The sequence below is a fragment of the Passer montanus genome, unplaced genomic scaffold (genome assembly GCF_014805655.1).
Source record: "Passer montanus isolate IOZ18808 unplaced genomic scaffold, ASM1480565v1 scaffold3, whole genome shotgun sequence".
NCBI lineage: Eukaryota > Metazoa > Chordata > Aves > Passeriformes > Passeridae > Passer > Passer montanus.
In genome coordinates this window covers 4,781,039-4,802,207 of record NW_024367707.1, presented here as the reverse complement: position 1 = coordinate 4,802,207, position 21,169 = coordinate 4,781,039, and the positions used below count along the sequence as shown (strand labels likewise).

Sequence of the window (21,169 nt, the reverse complement as noted above, 5' to 3'; positions counted from 1 at the left end):
TGCTGTGCACCCACAAATGCCAATGCGGAGAGGCTGCCCAGGGCTGTTTTCTCTTACTTGCTGTGGAAGTCAAACACTAAATAACAAATGCCTCCTCCTCCTCCTTTGCTTGGTTTTTTAATCTGATGCCACATGGTATGGAATCTCCCTTTGGATAATTTGGGCCAGCTGTGTCCTGTCCCAGGCTCTTGCCCACGGCCGGGGACAGGCGGGTAACACACCGCGTGTGCTCCCAGCACCTCCCCCGGCACCGTGAGGCTGCCGAGGGAAACGGGCTCCGTGCTGGAATGATGGAAAATCTAAACGAAAGGGGCACCGTGAGGCTGCCGAGGGAAACGAGCTCCGCCTGACCCAAAACACAGGCACACGGCCGGAGAATCAGCACCGACCGCGGCCTGGGAGGAAACTCGGGGCCCGGGAAGCATCTGCTTAAAAGCCATGCTCCCAGCAGCCTCGCAGAATATTCTGTTGTGCAGCCAGCTCGCTGCTGATTTCTGCCAGAACGCCAGCGGTTAAAGGGAACCCCGTTACTCTCTCGTTACTGAAGCGCTTCCACAACGTGCTTTATCTTGCAACCACAAATGACTTTTATTCTCCCGCGCAATCTCCTGATTGCTACCAGTGGAGCCTCTTCGAGGAACCCACTGGAGGAGGCAGGGGAGGTAAATTTAGCCACAGGACGAGGAACCGCACCGCCCCCAGCCCACAGCGCCCTCAGCCCCAAAGCCGCCCCTCGGCCCCGCCCCTCAGCCTCGGCCCCGCCCTCGGGCCCGCCCCTTAGCCCCGGCGCCCTCAGCCCGGCCCCGCCCCTGGGCCCTCTGTCCCCACTGCGCACGCGCCCCGCCCTAACGCCCCGAGCGCTGCCCCGCGCCCCGGCCCGTGACGTCATGCCGCCACCTGCCCTCGCTCTACGCGCCGCCCGGAAGCGTCCGCCCGGGCAGCAGAGGCGGTGGGAGAAAGGTTCCGGGCAGGTTGGGTTCCGGGGCTGCCGCGCTCGGGCGCGGCGCGGCCCGCGATGATCCCGGTGCCGGTGGTGGTGACCGTGCTGGGCGGCTGGTGCGCCGTGTACCTGGCGGACACGCTGCTCAAGGTGAGGGCCGAGGGCGCAGAGCCGGACGGGGCCGGGAGGAGGCAGCGGCAGCCCCGTTCCCCCCGCGCCGGGCGGCGGGCTGTGAGGCGATCCCGGCCCCGAGCCCCTCCCGCGGGCTGAGGGGCGATCCCGGCCCGCTGCCCTCCCGCGGGCTGTGAGGCGATCCCGGCCCCGAGCCCCCCCCGGGCCGGCAGCCCCCGCTCCGCTCCGCTCCGCTGGCGCCCGGCGCTGGGCGCTAACGGGGCACGGACAGTGCACGGGCTCCGGTCTGTGCTAAAGGACCGAAACCGCGAAAAGTTAGCGAAAACAGCTTTTAGTATACCGCTTAAGCGGCTCCGTGGCATTTTAGCGTGCTACCTGGAGTTTACTATTACTATTATAGTAACGAAACCTAAAAGACAACCTTTTAAGTTTGCGGTGTGGAGTATGTAGGGTATGTGCCTTATAATGATGATTTTCTTGAAAAAAATGTAAAAAGCAATGCATATTTATTTCTTTTGAATGTCTTTAGTTCTACTGGAGAAAATTTGAGACAGAACTCAATACAAATACTTTTTTAAAGAAATAAACTTTGGTCCTGAGAGTGTATTAGGAGACTCATTCTTTTTCTCCTGATATAGGGGGGAGGTTTTAAAAGGAAAATACACCAAGACATCAGTTGTTATATCTGGGATGCATCTGTGCATTGCTCAAGTTTCATTAAGTGGCATAGTGTTGTTTTGTGGGGTTTTTTTAAAGATTCAGAGGTATGATTTCTAAGACGTGACTGAAATTGCAAACAATTCATACAAAGTAGGCTGTGTGCTGGTTAAATATGAGGGGAAATGAAATGAGAGGTTTGATCTGTAATTCTTAATTTTACAGTCCAGGAATTGCATCTGTTTCTGCCAAGGCAGATAAGGCTTAGTGATATGAAAGTACAAAATGTGCATTTTGTCACTCCTGTAAAACATAGGAAGAAATGCAAGAAAATTCAGGTGCTTAGAAAACTTGGAAAAGTGTCTCCCCCTGCAGCTAATTGGAGAGCAAATGTAGCTCTGCTAGTGATGAAAGCTTATAATTGCAAAATATTAGTCTGTACTTGATGACAATTACACAGTCAGTCATTTACCTCAAGACTTCTCAAATTTTTTTGCAGCAAGTCTGTGTCAAGTATTTAAAAATTTTAAAAAGGCATTCATTTGAAACACATGAGATTAGCCAGGTACCAGAAGAACGTGCTCTCACTGCAGTGAGACAGGCCAGCAAGGTCAGCCAGGAGGCTGCTGCTTCTCTTTGGGCAGCAGCTTTGTGTCTGGTGGAGACTCTTGGGCAGTGAAGCAAGAGCTGAGCTCAGGTACCAGACCTGCTGTGCCATGATGCTGAGACCATTTGCATCTCTGGGATTCTGAAGATCTCTTTCTGCATTAGACCATAAAATCATTCTCTTCTGTAAATAAGGAGAGCCACTGCACTTCTCACAGCACCAAGGGAAGGAAAAACCAAACCCTACACTGGAGCCTACTTAATGCCTGATGTATGTTGAAAAACAAGGGGGATGCCTAGAATTCTATAGCAAGTGTGAGAATCCAGGAGTTAAATTTTAATTCTGATCATTTAACTAAAAGTTGACCAAGGTTATTAATCCTCAGGAATTATGTGGGAGCTTTTAAGTTTCAGAACTTAATGGTAGATCTCATGTTGTACATCTGAGTCATAGGTTTCACTGTGAGTACCACAGTTGAAATAGAATTTGGATTAAATAATCAGATTTCTATCATTAGGAAGCTCAGGTTGCTTGTTTTTCTGCTGGTACTGTAAATCTCCACCAGAGTCACAACCCAAGGCTGCTATCAACCACAGCAACATTGTACTGTTTAATTAATTGTACTGTTTGAATCTCAGATCACTTTCAGTGTAATTACACCAAGAGGATGTACAGAGCATGAGTGAAAAATAATGTGGGAGCACTTTTCCATGTGTGATCCTGGTGATATTTTTGGCAAGAGAAGGATGTGTGCTGTAACTTGCAGTTACTGTTTGTTCTGTGAACCTGTTCAATGTACAATGTTTTTTGCTCAGTTTGTTCCCTTACTGGTTTTCTTCAGATTTTAAATATTTTATTTTGGCAGTCTGATTCCTAGACTACAGTACAGAAAGTATAACTGTGTATAAATGTATTTTTGCCCAGATAAATCCACATTTAATAATATAGCTAGAACTAAAAGATACATTTGTGTCAGGAAACTAAAACGTTGCCAAATCAGGCTGGAATTTTGAATGTTAAGTCCCCCTCGTTGCTCCACGTTGTATCACTGCCACCAACATTTTCATTGAATCTTGGATTCTGCAAGAGGGAATCACTCAGACCCCTAAATTCCTTCTCCCAGCATCCTAAGTCATCACATTTCATTCTGCCTGAAGGATAAGAACGAGTGAAGTGTAGGAGCTTGTCCCTCCTTTCTGCTGTGAGAAATGAAGGATGCATTAGGCACATTCAGTCAAGGCTGGCTCTCAGCTTTTAAGGTCAGGAAGCTGAAATGATTCAGAGCTCTTGAACTGATTTTGCCAGCAGAGAAGAATGTTAAGGAGTCCTTGCTGGCAGATACCTGTGGAGCTCCTGGAGTGTCCAGCAGGTGTCCAGCATTTTAAAGGCTGCATAAATAAATAGGTACTGCTTTTATAGTAAACTAATTTAACAAAGATCTCTTAGATCTCAGAGAAGCAGGGCCATGGCCTGCGTGGAAGCAGCTTGAAATGAAGCATACCAGGGCATGAGGGTGTGTGTTTAACGTGGTGATCCCCCTGGGAACAGGACAGAAGGAGCCAAACTTTGCAAAGGGCTTTTTAATATATTTTGCAAAAGTTTGCAGTCATTTAGTGATCATGAATAATGTTTACACAACTTGCGAGGAAAATACAAAAGGAAAAATTTTTGGTACCTTTCTTTTCCATGTTTGACAGCTGTATGGTCACTGATTCCATATTTCTCATGGAAAACTTTGTACTTATTTATGTTATTCTAGGGCATTGGGGTTGTGATGTTGGAATGAATTTGAAGGGATGAATTTGTGGCAGTTCTAGGGAAAAAAGTGGGGTTTGCATGAGATAGAAGGAACACATTTGCTAGTGTCAAATCAATGTATCTGATTAACTTTATTAGAATAATGTATTAGGGTTGTTTTGAGGGGTTTTTTTGACTGTGTGAATGAATAGGATTTTTTTTTAATTCACAAAAGTCAGTTTCTCATGGTTCTTAATGATGTATGTATTTTTGTTCTTAATTATCTGGTAGATTACATGAGGGGGTCTTTTTCTTTGTTTCCTTGGCTTATGTATCACTAATTGTGTACAAGTTTAATCATCTTTGTGATCTCTTCTGTTAAAATTAGCAAAAGCTGATATGATTGTGGACACTAAACTTAGTGGTGCCACAGGGAGTGAGTGGTGTTGATGGGAGTGCATTACAGTGAAAATTTCTGTAGGTGCCCTCAGCTGACAGATCAAAAATGTGGCTGAAATCAGTAGGGTGAAGAAGAAGAAAATGATGCAGAAATATATAGGGAGAAAGGATGAATAGTGCAATAGGTGATATGTGAACAATGGCTCAAGTAAATGGGTCTCACAACTGAGGAAATTTGTTATTTGAAATAAGCTTTTAGTGTTCAAGATTTAATTCATTTGACAGAATGAGAAAAGCTGTTAATACAATTGTGCAATATGAGATCCTCAACCCCCACCACACTGTGGTGCAGGGCAGGAGGAATGCAAGGAGTTGGCAAGTTCTAAATTTGTTCAAAGGACCACGGACAACATCCAGAAACTTGTGGAGTTCCTTGGGAGAAGGGAGCCTTTGTGAACTACACATTCTGGATGTCTTCAGTAGGTGCTGCTGCTCATGGGGAACCTTGGGAACAATGCTCCAGTTCAGACAGCTCCAAGGACTTGTTTGGATTTTATCAGAGACACTCCTGCTTGGGAACTGGGCAATGCCAGAAGGCTCAGAGCTCACCTGTGCTTTTCCTGAGCTCTGAGTTTCCTCCAAGGAAAGCATTCCTTCATCTGGGTTTCTGACACAAGCTTCCATGAAGCAAGGGACTAAAGCCTATTGAGAATGCAGGCACCATAAAGTAAAGTTAGCAATTGCAAAAACCATGTCTATTGGTCTGTAATTCAAGATAATGCTGCAGATAAGTATTTATAGGTCACATTTATAGGTCACATTTCTCATCAAGAGAAATCTGTGGAACTACTGGAAGTATCTTGAAATGCTGGGAAGTTACCATAATAAAACTGCTATTGCAATACAGATTGAAAATTTTAAATTCCTTGTGGTTTTTTGTTAGCCTGATCAGATATTCCAGACCCTCTTCAGGCATAGTATTTGTGTTTGAAAAATAGACCTTGATTTTATCCTTACTAACAGGTATCTGCAATACTAAGCCATATCTCATCTGTTTTAGAAAGTTTTTTTTTCAGCTGGAGACAAAAAAAGCATTTTTCATTGTAGTGTTTTTTAAAATGTTTATTGGAATATAATTGCATGTTGAAAGAATGCCATCAACAATCTTCAGCCTTCTAACCAGAAAGTAGAACAACTGAAAGTGATTTAACACTAGGAAAGATCATGCAGGATAACTTTGTTTGCCAGATAACTCTGGATACCCAATCTCTCACAGACCTACAGTTGTTGGGAATAACATCAAAACAGTGACATAACTTTTCACATTACATGTCACACCTACCTGTATGTCAAAATGTAAACAAGGTGTAGGACACCTACTTGAAATTATGTATCAGTTTTTATATAAACAGATCACATTTGCTGCTTGGTCACATTACAAAATCTTCCCAGAATGTTTTGGTCAAACTGGTTTCTGTTGTTTTGCAGTCCTCCAGCTCTCTGAAGGCATCCTACGAGGACTGGCTGCTGACGTACGGCGTGAGCGTCTCCCCCTTTCACCTGCGCTGGCAAACCGCGCTCTTCAACCGCCAGTTCTACAACTGGGGGAGGTGGAAACCCAAATTTCTCTACTTATGGTATAAATTCAGCGTCCTTTTTCTTCTGTCAGAGTCAACAGTTGAACCACATTGGTGCCTGTCAGCATTACAAGGGCAGTGGGTAGACATGGATATTTTAATAGGCTACTGATAAAACCAGTTGGAGTGGTTGCTGTAGTTGTACTGGCCAGTATAAGTATTTATCCTCTGCTAACAAATACATAAATGTAATACAAGTTGCATATTGAGATTCTATAAAGCTAGAAATCATTAAACTATTTTTACCTGTGGTTTGAAGTATGCCTAATACTGAAGAGTACAGCTGTTACATGCAGTGCTGCATACAGAAGTAGGTCTGAAAGCAGCTGCTCAGATCCTAGATCATTCCCAATGCTCTAGACTTAGTTCTTCCATCACTTGAGTTTACAAAGTATTCAGAACCAGCTGTACCTGTAGTTAATTGTTGCCCAGACATCCAGCAGTGATACCTGCTCAGGAGCACCTTGTTTGCCTTCTGTCTTTTATCTGCCTACACCTTTCTATGCAAAGGTTGCACAGTGCTGGGAATGGGTAGATAAGTGGGGTGATCTAATATGGGTGCTCATGGACTGGTTTAAAAAACTCTTGTTCAGTTTCAGTTCCTAGCATTACTTTATATCTGCTCTGAAAATATAAAATAAGTAAGGTTTGAATTTGTTCTCATTTCCTGTATTGCCATCCTCAGTGAAATAGTAATAAAAGAGAGGTCTGCTTCAAATTGGTTTTTCTAGTATGTAATGATTTTGTAATAATCAGTCTGAAATAGCTCTATATCAATTACAATTTTTAATGTGTATAATTTATTACAGTATAATGTTTCCACTAGTATCTTTAATTAACATTACAAGTACATGTTGCTTAAAATAAATCTACTAATTCCCAGTGAGCTTCATTAAGGCTGATAAGAGAAGAGTTGAGCTGTTATGAGAGAAAGAAGGACTGGTAGTGAAGTGTATGTGCTGGTTTTGCATCATGGAAGTTTTTTTTGTTAGAAAAAAGACTTATCACATCCTTCAGCTATAGAACAGTGTAAAATAAGAATAATAATATTAATGCTGAATAAACATTTCTCACTAGGTGGAGTGACATGAATTGATATTATTTTCAACATTGATTTTAATGAAAAATTGGTGAGAAGAACAATGTAGCTTAAGAAATTTGTGTTAATGTGGTCTTGCAGCTCTACTTTTTAGTTGTTAATTAAAAATATTCAGTCTTATTTATTGATCTTTAAAAATGTTCAGTCTCATTTATTGTTCTTTAGCCCATTTTATTTTTTGTGAGAATGATGCAAAATGTATTGAAAAAGCTTATACATGTAAGTACATAAGCTAGCCCATAATTTGATCCAGGTCTCTAAATATGTGATGCTGTGGTGCAGCATGGCCAATAATACATTGTTAGCTAAGTTTCTATATTCTTATAAACTTATATATTCATGGCTACAGGCAAGTTACATCTATTGGGTAACTGAATAAAAGTATTTGAAAATTGATCAGGATATGGTTTGGATGTAAAACATTTATTAAACAAGGAGAATATAAGTTATTAGTGTTATTAGTGTATATTATTGTGCTTTTAGTATTTTTGTACTGGATTGTTGATGAATTGTGGTAGCATCAGGCAAGTTTTGCCCTGTGTTTTGTGCAATAACTTGTGCTATAAAGCAGAGATTTACATAGGCAGAGATGATACCCTTTTCTCCTGTGGCTGTGCATTGTTGAGCTAATTGCTTCTCTGTGTAGGTTCAGCGTAGGAATGGTGTTTGGAATAGTTGCCATGTTTGGCTCTGTTATTCTGCTTGGAAAGACCCTGCTGCAGACACTGACCCAGATGCTCACCGAGGCTCCGAAAGCCCAGAATGATCGAATGCTGCAAGTTGTGGTGAGTGTTCCCTCCTCAGATCTTTGTCTGAGAACTGTGTACAGATCTAAAGCAGCTTCTTAATGGGGTATGGGATGCTAAAATATTCCTATGCAAGAATAACTCAACTCCTGATGTGCATCTGCATGAAAATGTGCTGCTTGTTTACCAGCCTTAAAAATGGGAGAGTGGGTATAGAAAAGGGGAAAATGAAGGCAAACATGTGGAAGAGTTTATGTTAAAAATCCTCAGGAATGGGAATTGGATAATCATTCTGAAAAGCCCTAAATTATAGCACTAAGAATAAAATTATAGTACTAAGCATATAAAACTGAGTTAAGAACTCGTTTCTTGTAAGCTCTGCAGTAGGCCCTGGTGACCTTACAGTTTGCAGAGCTCATACATAATTGACAAGAGGAGACAATACAATACAAAACAGCAGTGGAAAAGGAAAGAAAGGCAAAAAGCTTTGTGTAATAGTAGAAGCAAAGAATCATTAGTGAGGGGGTATTTTTTGATTCTTCAAGGACTTATGACTTAATTTACTGTGTGAAATTTCAAGTGCTGTTTCTGGCAGTATCAAAGTCCAAAGATATATTTAATTGTTCTATGCATTTCTGGTGCTGGACAATATGTTGTATGGTTTTAGCATGGAATGTATTTCACAGCATAGGAGAGATTGTAAATACAGTCTTTTTAATCTCTTCACAAGGCAGTAATGGAAGAACTGACACTGCCTTGCAACAGTTTTAACCTGGAAGGATTCCTAGTCACCTGTTTTATACCAAGAGTGCAGTGTGGCCAAAATATATGGTCATTTTCCAGAAATTCAGAAAGTGTTATTGGGTTGCTCTGCCTTCTGCTACATGGCTTGGAGCAGAGGTGCCCAGCCATGTTACTCTGTTTAGGTACTGAGCTATTCAAGTGACCAGATGTTGAGAATTGTGTGCAGGCACAACAGACTTTCCTGTAAGCACTAAACTGACTGCATGCAGCCAGACTGGCATGAGTGCAGGAAGCCTGATTTAGCATGTGCCATAAACTCAGTACCTTTGATGGCTGGGTCTGTTTCCCACAAGCAGAGTGAATACACAGAGTTCAGTGTGCGTTGGAAAAAGCAGGCAGTGAGACCTGAGGAGGGACCACTGTCACTGCCACTGCTGTCCCCTGTCCAGAGCCTGCTCCTCAGTTACCTTCAGGGGCAGGCAGGAGTGGGCAGTCTGCATCTGGGAGGGCATGAGCTGAACATGAGACAGAAAATTTTGTAATTTACATTCCAACAGCATCTGTCCTAACCTTTCTGGAGTTCCTTTACATCTTCATTTTCTGAGGTCATTGTATGGATCCATCCATTTTTGTTACACCAGAGGAAAGTGGTAATTGACAATGTATTGCTCTTTGGAGAAAATAACACAGACACAACCAAAGTAAAGATGAGTCTGGAATTAACCTGGTGTGAACTGGAACAACAAAAGTAGAAAAGTAGGATAATGTTCACAGTTTCAATGTGGATTTGTTTCCTCAGTGACTGCCTGCTGGCAATTTCACTGCATTCAAACCAAGGATTGGCTGGCTCTGAAAAGAGTTTAAATAGGGAGGGATAAAGTAATGTCATGTGTGGGAATAAGGTTACTTCTCCTAAGTTGAGTTGTGATTCTCTTCCTTTCTTACCTCATTCTTTCATTTCTGAATGGTCACAGTTGTATAATTCTGCTTTTAGCAAGTTCCAGTATTCTTTTTAAGGGGAATGTACTAGTGTAAATTGACACCAAAAAGAGACTTATGTGGTTGCAAAGGCGTGAAGGATGACTTAGGAGGACCTTCTCATTTAAATTATTTACTTGCATTTGGCTCCCTGGAGGAGAGCAAATTAGTTAAAAAAAAAAGCCAACAAAACCGCACTTTTTTTTGTAAACTTAATTTCAGCCTGTGGCATAAAGCTGTTTAGCCTTTACCCTCTGAGTGTGTGGAGAGAGGGAGAAACAGTTGTACTTATATTTTATTAAGATTCTTATATGTTTCCTCTTCTGTTCAGTCATGTACTTGATTTATAATACCTGTCTATAGGTAGCTGGGCTGTTTCCCTTCAGCTGCCCCCTCTTGTGTTGGTTGCCTACTGACAAAAGTAGGAAAGAGGCAGATTAGTTACAAGCAAAGGATCTTCTTTTACTAAAGGCATTTCCAGAAGGCCATAACACACAAGACAGCATCCTTTTTAACAAAATACTGCTATTGGTTGCAGAGCCCTTCATGAGAGGTAACTTCTGTTTTAGGTGAATCTTGAAATAGCTTCTTTGACATAAAGTCTGAAAGCATCTGGTGCTGTGTTCTAGCAGGCTGTAGTCATGGTGGAGTTGAGATGGCAGCTCTTGCTGTTACCATCTGTCCTCCCACTGCAGAGGCAGCACCACTGAAGTGATGCATTAGTGCCACCAGCTGATGCTGTAATGCAAGCAGTGATGTTTAAGAAATGAAGTATGGCTGTCTTTCATACTGTGAGGCACCACAGCTGAGCCAGTTAAGGTAAATTCCTTGGTCATCATCACACTGGACAGAATTTGGGAGGTGATTAACATTAATGAGTCCTTTTGAAGGATTTAATTTAGCTTGATTGTTTCAACAGCTACAGTTCTGCTGCATGTGTAGGTAAATGCATAATAGTGAAGAATGTGCAGGATTGACAAAGGTAGAATCTATCCTACCTAGTTGGATGTGCAGCCTTTTGTTTTCCATGATGCTGAGTTTTATAGAGTTCTGTAGACAGGCCAGGAGTTTTTGCCCACAGCATCTCTTTTGTGAGGCTGGATTGCAATTCAGATTGTGTTCACATCAGTTGTTAGTGAGCACACTGGAGTCAGCCTGCCTTGAGTAGAAAAAGGAGGAGGAATATCCCAGAGCAATCCCACTGCAGCCCAGCAGCTGAGGGGGATGGAACCAAGCAGGATGAAGGTCCATCAGGAGGGAGGAGGGGATGGTTCCTCATGCTTTGACCAGTGACCACTTTGAAGCCTGTCTGGAAGCAGTTGGTGTCTCGTGACAAGCACAGTGAAGGACCTGGGAGTGCTGGGAATCCACAGCAACAGGAAGAATATGAGGGGCCTACATAATATGTCTTAGGTAAATTAAAATAGTATACTTATTTCAAGGTGGGGTTTTTTTAAGGTTAAATTGCCATGTGTAGACTACCAGAACCTGAAGAATAGATGAAAATTTCTTTTTTTTTTTTTTTTGACCCTATAAACTGGGATAATTTTATAATTTGTATAGGAAGAGAGAAGGGAGAGACTGCCTGTTCAGCTGTCAACTCATTTTTGAACTTTCCGTGTTCATACTTTTGAAAGTGCCATACAGTTTTTATTATTTTCTTTTGAAAGGTGGATTGTTTTTATAGCTACATGACTGGCTGCAGAAAATTGTAAACTAATGCTCACACTGCCAAGCCTGTTTCATTTGAATGGAAGTCTGTGTACATTTTTATAAACTTCTCTTAATATAGAGTAGGACACGTTTGGTCAGAGCTGTGGGGAATATATAGGGCAGGGAGGGGGCTTTTAATATAATTTAAAATACCCTGAATACGTTGGTAAAAGAGGTGCAAACTGATCGTGCTGCATTGAGAACAGTCTGTCATGGATCTGAAGAAGTGAGTGAGAGCATCAAATTTAGGAGCAGAATGATTTGTCTTGTACCTCTTGTTTTCCTCCTGTGTTTTGTTTTGTTGTCATGCCCACATCAACAGGTGCCTGGTGTCAATTTGCCCATCAGCCAGCTGACCTATTTCTTCTCTGCAATCCTCATCAGCGGTGTGATACATGAAGTCGGCCATGGGGTGGCAGCTATTCGGTAATTTCTGTTCTGCTTTTCTGCTGCTCTGACAACAAAGCCAAATATTCCAGAGCAGTTACCTAGCTGTGAATGTTGTTAGCACTGCTGTGTTTCATCTAGAGAGTCTGTTTAATCTGTAATTCATAGCTTCCTTAGATTTGAAGTTTGGAAGGGTGTACAGTTAGGGATAGAGTTTTAATACAGTGTCTATTATACAGATCATGCGAAGGTACTTCTGCTTTGCAAATGTAGCATCAGGTTTAAAACAATTTTTTTAAAAGTGGCCCTGTTTTTTACACAGCAGTTTCATTTCTGTGCTTGTGGCACTTGAGCTCATGTGCTATTGCACAGTGATACTCTAAAATAGATTTTTAATTGATTTGTTTAAACATAGCTCACGAAATATGTGATCAGGTTGAAGCAATAACTTGGTCAGATGTGATTTGTCCCTGTTAACCTCAGTGATTTATTTGCTTTGATCAAAAATTATATTTTTAATGTCCTAAACTATGATGATTACTTCACAAAAATTATTTGACATGTTAGTCATTACTGTTAAATGCCACTTTAGCATAAGAAGGTTAAGCAGTGATTACTGGGACTGATGATCAGGTGTCCTCCACATTTCTCCTGGGCAGCATCATTATCTCTTCTTTGAGCATAAAGCCCTAAGTTGTTTCTCTGCTTTTCCTGAGTGTAGGCAGTTATAACTGCATTTTAACCCATATACTACTTTTTTTGTAACCCCAAAGGTTCTCACTCAAAGGGGTGGTTTGAGACCCTCTGTGCTTCATATGCTCTGCTTGTCTTTCAGCTTTCTTCCCTCAAATATTCACAGGGAATTTTCTGTGGAGGATGAACCTTTTGCTTATCCCATCACAGGAAGAAGCAACAAAATTTTCTTTCTACTGCATGTTGCTGGCAGATTGCAGAGAAGCTTGGAGTTACTACAGAGCTCTTTTTAAGCAGAAAGGAAGAATAATTCTTGTATCTTAATGGTGTGATATCTTTATACAAGGTCTAGAGCAAAGGCTTTGAATATTTAATTTTGGGTTATATTTTCTTCAAAAAATTATTTTTACAGCTATTTCCAGAGGAGAAATTAGTTGGTCCAATGTACGTTGGCAGCCAATGTGGCTGCTGCTGTTTTCTCCTTGGCTTTTTTATTCTCCTTCTGGCACACGTTGGGTCTGTAGTGCTGTTACTGTAAATTCTCAGGGTTTCAACTTCACTAAAAAGCTGTGCTGTGGGGAAATTTTATTATTCTGGCAAGTCACACAGCATTCCTGAAATCTAATACACTTTTGCTAACTTCAGTTCTAGAAAGCATTAGCTGTGAACTGTAAGAGCTTAAATATTTGAGCCTTAGCTTATCCAAGGCTCGTACCAAACAAGTCTTTTTCTTCTTCCCTGTGTATCTTCTACCCAAGTCATGAAATCCTGAACAGGCATTAAACTGCCTATTATTAATTGGTAGCATGGGATGAGTTAACTCCACAGTATTAGTGTGAGACTTAATTCTGAATAATCTTGTGTAATTATTTGTGTTCTTTTGGTGTATATACACATTAAATAGATAAATGTAAATAAGGAAAAGGTTAGACCCAGTATAATGTCTCAGTAAAGATACGGGATTAGCTGATCTGTGCCTGGTTTGTCTTGGAACATGATTTTGCCATGCCTCTCTTAAGTCCTTTGTACAATTTCTAGCTTCAAAAAACCATAATGTGTTCGTTCCAAAAAATTCCTTTTGAAAGTAATTGCAAAACCCTTGGAAAAAAATATTATCTGTGTAATAGTGCCAGCTACTAATACATTTAAATAGAATCATGGAGTGTTAGGGTTTGGAAGGGCATTAGCATTTGTCCTTTTAACCTCTTGACTTGTTTTCATTTTTTCAGATGACAATTCCATCATTTTTGTTAGTTTACAAAGTACACTAAGGTCCATTTAGGAGAAACAGAATTAAAAATTCCGGAACTGTGGAAGTATTTCTTTAAAAGGAAAGCAGTTGATTCTTGCAAATATTTTTACACAGATGAGTTTGAAACTGCTTCCTACAGGCTGCCATTTTTTTACTTAAAAGAGCAATTACTCCAAATGTTGAAATATATGTTAACATGGAAGTTAGGTAGGTTTTTAAAAAGTATTTTATGTGTCACTGTTACCAGGAGAGAAAAAAGAAGTTGAACGTACCCTGTATGTTTTTACCAAACTTAAAAATGTATAGTGCTTAGAAGCGGCAACTGCTGCAGAAAACATTCTTTAGTTTAATTGTCTTACAATTGCTGATAGTATAAAAAATAATGTAGTTTTATAACTAAAATTTAGTCATTCTTGTTGTCAAAAACTGTGTTCTTTGTAGAATCTCTCAGTTGTTCTTTTGTTTGTTTGCAGTAAATCCACTTCACTTTTCTTCTTTTTAAGAGAGCAAGTACGATTTAATGGATTTGGAATTTTTATCTTCATTGTCTATCCTGGAGCATTTGTTGACCTCTTCACAACTCACTTGCAGTTGATATCTCCTGTTCAGCAGTTAAGGATATTTTGTGCAGGTAATAGTTGGTGGTTTTTTATTACATCTTTGCTTAGCACCGTTCCGAGCATCATTGTGAATCTTTGATTGAGTATTTAAGGTTTAGAATGAATAAGTACCAAAGCTTCTATTTACCTGACAGTGATCCTTCTGTTCTGAACCTGTGTTGGCATCTCAGAGAATGATTTGATCATTACTGTCCTTTTTGAGCTGCTTTCTGGGCTAGAGATTTCAGTTGCTAGGATCATAAATGAGTGCAAATTTCCTGTCTTGAGAAACATTATATTCTAGATCCAATTCAGAATAGTTATGCATAAGAAATTCCAGTTGTGTGGCTGGGGAAAAACTGTGGTTTTTCCCCAACCACACAACTGGAATTTCTCATTAGAAAGAGCTCTTGCACTAGGTGCAGAAGTTCCTCTGTCTTTTTTGTTTGTTGTTTGGGATGTTTCTGCACATTTTAGGGCATAAGTAGCAAAACCTGGGAGCACACAAGCTGGGAAGTACTGGGCCAGAATGGTGCTATGAGGAAAACGATTTCCTGTCAACACAAGTTAACATCCTTCAACAATTCACTACTGTTTTCTGCAATAGGAGCAATCTATTTTTCAATACTATTGTGAGTGATTTTCACTGACCTGTGAGTTGTGTTATTGTACAGGTCAGTGTGTTTTGATGTTGCCATCAGGAGGAAATAAAGGTTAAAACACAAACATCCAAAGACAGTTGTACCTTATGGCTCCAGATAACCTCCAGATGTTTTTGAACTGATGTTTTTTGGAGTCTCTGGCTACTGGGAAGCAGAGCCTGATTGCTGTGAAAAGTCAAACTGAGACTGTGTTGTTCTGCCTGAACCACTTGTATGATTATTTCCAGAGACAAGGTGGCTCCCAAAGAACGGAAATAGAGATAGAAAAGTTATCATCTTGGTTCAGTTCTTGATACTGGTGTTTTTTCTGTTGCAGGCTAGCAGCCAGCCTGTTGTAATGTTCAGTTATTAATGTTGTTTCTTGAATATTGTATCTATAGAGGGTGAACATACAGAAGCCTTTAGCAAGCATGTTTTCAAGCTTTCCTAAATCAAGTAAATAATTATAAATGTTAGGTAAATAAATATAGCTGTATTCCAAATACCCGAATCAACAAAAATCATTTGCTACAATAGGCTCACTTTTAGGAAGCCCTGTTTCTCAAATTAATCTGTTTCCATTTCCATCTACTGGAAACAGAACTGAAGAAAAGGCATACTGAATTTCAAAATAGTTTGCTTACATAGATTCCTGAGACATTATCTAGAAAAATAGAATTCTAAGCTGTAATAGAAAATAATTGCTTGCGTGTTTTGATGACAAGCAAACACCTGTAATAATTTTTCATGTTTCTTGGGAAACCTTACAAGGCAGGTGCAAACATGTTGCAAGACTGGTCAGCATGAATGGCTTGCTTTCAGTTTGGTATAACAAATAAATGCATTTTTTCACAGTTTATGATAGATGTGTTTCAGAACTAGGATGTTTGATAATGATAAAATGCAACATTCAGTAAACAACCAATTTCTTGTATTTGTCAGAACAGTTGAATGAGAATTTAGGGAGACATGCTGTCATAGTTTTCTATGGCAGCTAAGTAACAGAGCTAGACTAGAGGCCAATACCAAATATTCTTTTTGCAGTCCAGCTATAGTCTGGAGATTAAAAAATATCTTTTTTGTACAGCAGATGGCATCATACGTTCAAGAATAGGAAATGAGTGTTCTTGTAAGACTTGTGATATTTATAGCATAATTCCATGCCTATTAGATAGATGAAAAGGGATTCTGTGCAACACATTCTTGTAATTAGTTCAAATATTTGTATTACTTTTTGAGATATTTTTTAATACATTTCATCTTGTCTTTAACAGGAGTTAAATGTTTTTTGTTTTCTTTTTCAATTAATTAGTAGTTAAATTATTTTAAGATATTATAGCGTTGTGTAAAGTGTGTCTTCTCAAATGTAAGGAATTAGTTGTCCAAGGATGAGGCTGTTTTAGCAAGATGAAGGCAGACTGAGCAGACTGATTTGGAGCATGTTTATTTTTCTGTGGATCACCTTGGATGAGTTTGAAACCATTCTATTTTAGACTTCTTGCTGTATTACACACAGCAAATGGTGTCAATTTTAGTAGCAAGACCCTTTTTTTTCTTAGTTGTTTGAAAGCATTCCTTGTCACTCTCAAGCAGTGCCATCACCCCTTTTTTATTATTATTATTATTATTTTAAGGGTTGGAATTTTTTTCAGTTTGCTCTGTGTAGCAGCCACGTTGTTTGAAAGAATTTTGTTTCCATTTTACATTTTTGTCTTTTGTTAAGCTGTTAAGCTGGAAAAATATTTTTTAGATAAAAAGGTTAAATCAATAAAGTTAAAATATTTGCTCACTACTTCTGGATTTGTTGCAAATAAACGTGTGTATGTGAGATAAGGAGAACTGATTACAAAAACATTTCCTCTATCTGAGTGCCTTTCAATGAGATACAATTAAAACTATAGAAAAAAAATTACTTTAAGAAGCATGTACCAGTGGAAATGGCAATTTACTTTAAGGACTCCAAAAATGTCTCATTTCTGCAACATCAGAAGTGTGAAAGGTGAGGTGAGATGTGGAGATAGGCAGGGGAGATAAGTCTGCCATATGCTATGATTTCTGTGTTATATACACTGCAGGAAAGATAGGTTTAATACATTTGTAAATATATTTAATTGAATTCCTGAGCTGTAACTGCGCTGGAAGTGTAGAATTGAATCAAACTGCTCACAACAGAATGAAGCACTGTTAGAAGGAAATGAAGACTCCTCTACTCTGAAAGGTTTTCCTGCATTGTTCATACAAAACTGTTTGTCTGAGAATGCAAAAAATGAGAAAATTTGTGTAGTGCTGAATGTGGAAAGCCACAAAGCTTTGATGATGAACACCAGCTGTGTCTTGTGATAGTGGCTCATTGCTTCTTATAGAGAAACACATACTATAAAGATGGCAATTGCAAATATGTTCCCCAAAACAACATGTCAGGAAGTGCTGATTGTGCAATTTCGTTTCTTGGTGGGGTTTTAGGTCCATATTTTCTTGTAGAAGAAACATTTTTTTTCAAACAGTTTTCTAAATTTGTTTGGCACATATACATGTAATAATTTTAATTGAAATAATGTAGGTTACCATCACAAATACTGAATTGCAAGTAAATTTCAGACATCTTGCTGTCTAGGACATACAGTATTCAAAAATAAGCCCATTTATTCTTAATTTCAACAATTTATTTTGGTAGAAGGTAATACATAATATATTTCATTCCACTGGTTGGGGTTTTTTTTTTTTGTTTGGTTTTTTTGGGGGGTTTTTTTTGTGTTTTTTTTTTTGTTTGTTTGGTTTGTTTTTTTTTTTATATTTATGATTGAAGACAACTCTGTAGATAGAAACTGTATTTTAATAATTGATCCAGAAGCCCAATTTCTCTTCTGGTTACACTACCCTCTCATACTTAGAAAGGTAGTGGTACATGAAATCTTAATCTGTAGATTAAGGTAGAATGACACCTTAGAAATGGATTTACTGCTCTCCTGTCTTTTTGATAGTATAGTTCTCAGGGGCTTAGAGGTTCTCTAAAACTCCCTTACAAAGTGGCATCCTAGAAGCTAAAGTTTGTAATCTATGTACTCTTCTTTTATGCCTGTGTTCACAAATTAACTTTTCATTTATTCTTGCAGTAATAATTTCAGGAAAGTTAATTAGAAGGCAGCTGTAGGATCATTTAGAAAACAACTTTTTGTTATTAGTGTTAATTTAGAAACTTTTTTTGCCTTCTTTTTAGGGGTGTGGCATAATTTTGTTCTTGGTGTTGCCAGTTTCATGGTGTTGTTTCTGCTGCCAGCCATTCTTTTCCCTTTCTATTACACGGGTGTTGGGGCACTTGTCACTGAGGTTGCAGAGGTAAGAAGGATATTTGCTGTGTCTATATTATATGCTTTGTGGTCTGAAATGTACCTGTATCTCATATTATCACGATCAGATTTGGTCAGTGCAGCCCTTTGCAGAATCTAATGTACTGAACTTCTTGCTTGAAGTTTTCCTTTCAGTCTCATGCATCATAGTATTAGTAAACAAAGGAATACGGTGTGAATAATGATGGACTAATTAGCATACTATAAAACTGTTGAGATATTTGAGTTGAGTTTGCAGGTTTATTTCTAACTGTTTTTCAGTATTGGCACAAAGCAAATATGCTGGAAACTGTATTATCACTCCAGGAACTGCTATCTTTTTTCAATGTTAAAGATTATTTTGAGCTGATTTCCTTGTTTGGTCAGCTGGAAGTGAAGTAGAGATAGACTTCTGGGATTCTGGAAAGGAATTATTTTTTTTCTGACTTAATCAAATACAGCACAGTTGAACAGCAGAGCTGAAAGGATCCATTTTTCTTGAACCTAAAAGTCAATTGATAAAACTCAGGAGAGAGTGACATTTATAATTCTTTATTACGTTTGAAAATGTAGGTACACCTGCTTTCTTGAAAAGTTCAGGGTATTAAGTTACTCGAACTTAATGTGTTGTGGATTTTCATACCATTTTGACCTATATGAAATTACTTACTCAAATTTGAAGATGTGTCCAGGACACTTGAAGACTTCCTTTCCCCTCCCCTTCCCCCCCATTTTTTAGTGTCTTAACCTAAAGATTTCGCAGTATTCAGTGAACTGTAAACTAATCTTTGTTTTTCCTCCTATAGTAATATGACTGACTTCACTGTTCTTCTCAGGATTCTCCTGCCAACGGACCTAGAGGTCTTTTTGTGGGAGACCTTGTCACTAACCTGCAAGACTGCCCAGTTTATAATGTGGAAGACTGGAATTCCTGTCTGGGAGACATTGCAGAGAAGTCACAGGTCGGCTACTGTGTAAGTGCAGCCACCCTACAGCAGTTAAGCTTTCCAGCTAGAGGTATGACTTAAGGTGCTCTCCTCATTATTTTGTATGTTAATTAATTTATATTTTAATTTAATCATGTCTTAAAAGACTATTTTGGATTTAGAATTTGTTGTTGGGGTCAAATTTCTTGTAAGTCAAATCTGCAGTCCTGTCTTAAGCAATTACCAACGTGCCATGCTGTTTTGTGAAATCTGAAAGTGAGGGAGGGCTAGATACAGGAATTTCTCTTGTCTTTCAGTCATCCTGTACAAATATCCTGTATGATCTGAATAATAAAATTTGCTTCTTCAGGATATTGCAGAACTTGGTTCTTAGCAGTAGTACAATTATCTCCTCTATTTTAAGTTCTGTAAAATGCATCAACTTAGTGGTCTTTGGCAGATGTAAATTCCACATTACCTCACAGCTTTGATCAGCATGGCATTGCAAATTATATGATTTAACCCAGTGATGTGCTTTATTATGGTCACTTCTTCAGATGTGTCTCCCTTTAGGGTTTTATGTCATTGCCCATAAACTCAGTTTTGTCTGGATTGCACATACTGCTTCTGGGAGTCAGTCTACTTCCTTCTGTTTCCTGTTATACATTAGAGTGCTTGTTGCTGTAAGGGCTTATCCTCAAGGAAAAAAAAAAAAAAAAAAAAAAAAAAAAAATGAACTAAAAAAAAAAAAAAAAAAAAAAAAAAATTGAAAAAAAAAAAAAAGAACAGTCAAGTTAAATTAGCTGAACATCTTGTGACATGCCCTGAAGCTCTCTAAAGTTTCTTTCATGCAAGAATTCATGGAAACTGAATTCCAGAGGTAAGGGGCTGCTGCTGAGCAAAGCTTGTAGGATACACTTAGAGCTTTCAAATTGTCACTGCATTTTTCCATCATACTGGAAATAAACAGGAGGTCAGGCAACTTGACTGTCCCTGGTTTTGATGCACTATAGAACTTTCACGAGTCTGAAAAAGTTGTTTTTTTTCTTTTTTTTATGTAAAGAAAGTGATCTTATAGCTGGTACTGAGATAAATATTTAAACTGGAAACTAGTGGAGTATGGGTAAGAACCTGCTTTTAGGGGTCTGACAGTTTGGATTATGCCTCTGAAGAGGAGTGCAACTTTGGCCCATGCTTTCAGCTGGGCAGGGATGGCAAGAGCAATCCTCAGATGTTGTAGGTATATATATCCTCAGATCCTGCTGTCCTCTGAAGTGCAATTTTGGAGTCATGGGTAATAAAACTGCATATTTTGCAGATGAACTAGTCTATTTAGATTGGAATACTAGAGGCTTAGTGCTGGAGATTCAATATTGCTTCCAAGCCTGGTTGCTGTATTGTGTTAGCAGCCCATTGTCCCCATTGCTGCCTTCTAATCAGACCAGTCTGTCTGCATTTTCGGAGTCATCAGCCTCCAGCAGTGAGAAATATTCCTCTGAAATTAAATGAACTCTGTTTGGTCTTGAGCTGCTGTCATTTATCAAAATCTTGACAGTTCACAACTTGACATAAATACAGAGTATTGATAAAAATGTATATAGCAAATGGACTCCATCTAGTTGACTATAAAACAAATGGAGAGTGAATTATCTGAGTATTGAAGCTAGAGAGAAAGCAATGCCCTAAGGAACTATTTAAAATTAAAAAAAAGTGGTTTCAATGTAGTTTATAAGAATACTAATTTCATGGTCATTTGCTATTCAAAAATATATGTGGTTTCTTAGCCCCAGGGTACTTGAAAAAAGGTTTCTACAGTACAGTGCTTGCACCTGTAAGCCCCAGGCATAAAGCTGCATGTCAGTGGATTGCAGGTTACACAGTGATAAATCAGCAGCCAGTATCACAGGCTTCAACTGCCTGGGAAGGGATTGCAGTTGCTGTGGTACAGATCCTTAC

General features: G+C 39.3%; 1 protein-coding gene across 4 annotated transcripts in view; it reads left to right on the top strand.

The window, feature by feature from the left end:
* The first annotated feature begins 818 nt into the window (after window positions 1-818).
* The window catches only part of MBTPS2 (membrane bound transcription factor peptidase, site 2), a 39,016-nt gene continuing 18,665 nt past the window's right edge, over window positions 819-21,169 (top strand). For 3 of the 4 annotated variants that reach the window (XM_039714265.1, XM_039714268.1, XM_039714267.1), the window contains exons 1-7: window positions 819-1,090; window positions 5,961-6,109; window positions 7,855-7,993; window positions 11,712-11,815; window positions 14,195-14,352; window positions 18,179-18,297; window positions 19,124-19,304. In XM_039714265.1, coding sequence (XP_039570199.1) covers window positions 1,016-1,090; window positions 5,961-6,109; window positions 7,855-7,993; window positions 11,712-11,815; window positions 14,195-14,352; window positions 18,179-18,297; window positions 19,124-19,304 — 925 coding nt within the window. In that variant the 5' untranslated portion in view covers window positions 819-1,015. The remainder of the gene's footprint in view (window positions 1,091-5,960; window positions 6,110-7,854; window positions 7,994-11,711; window positions 11,816-14,194; window positions 14,353-18,178; window positions 18,298-19,123; window positions 19,305-21,169) is intronic. The other variant, XM_039714266.1, reaches the window with a different exon arrangement.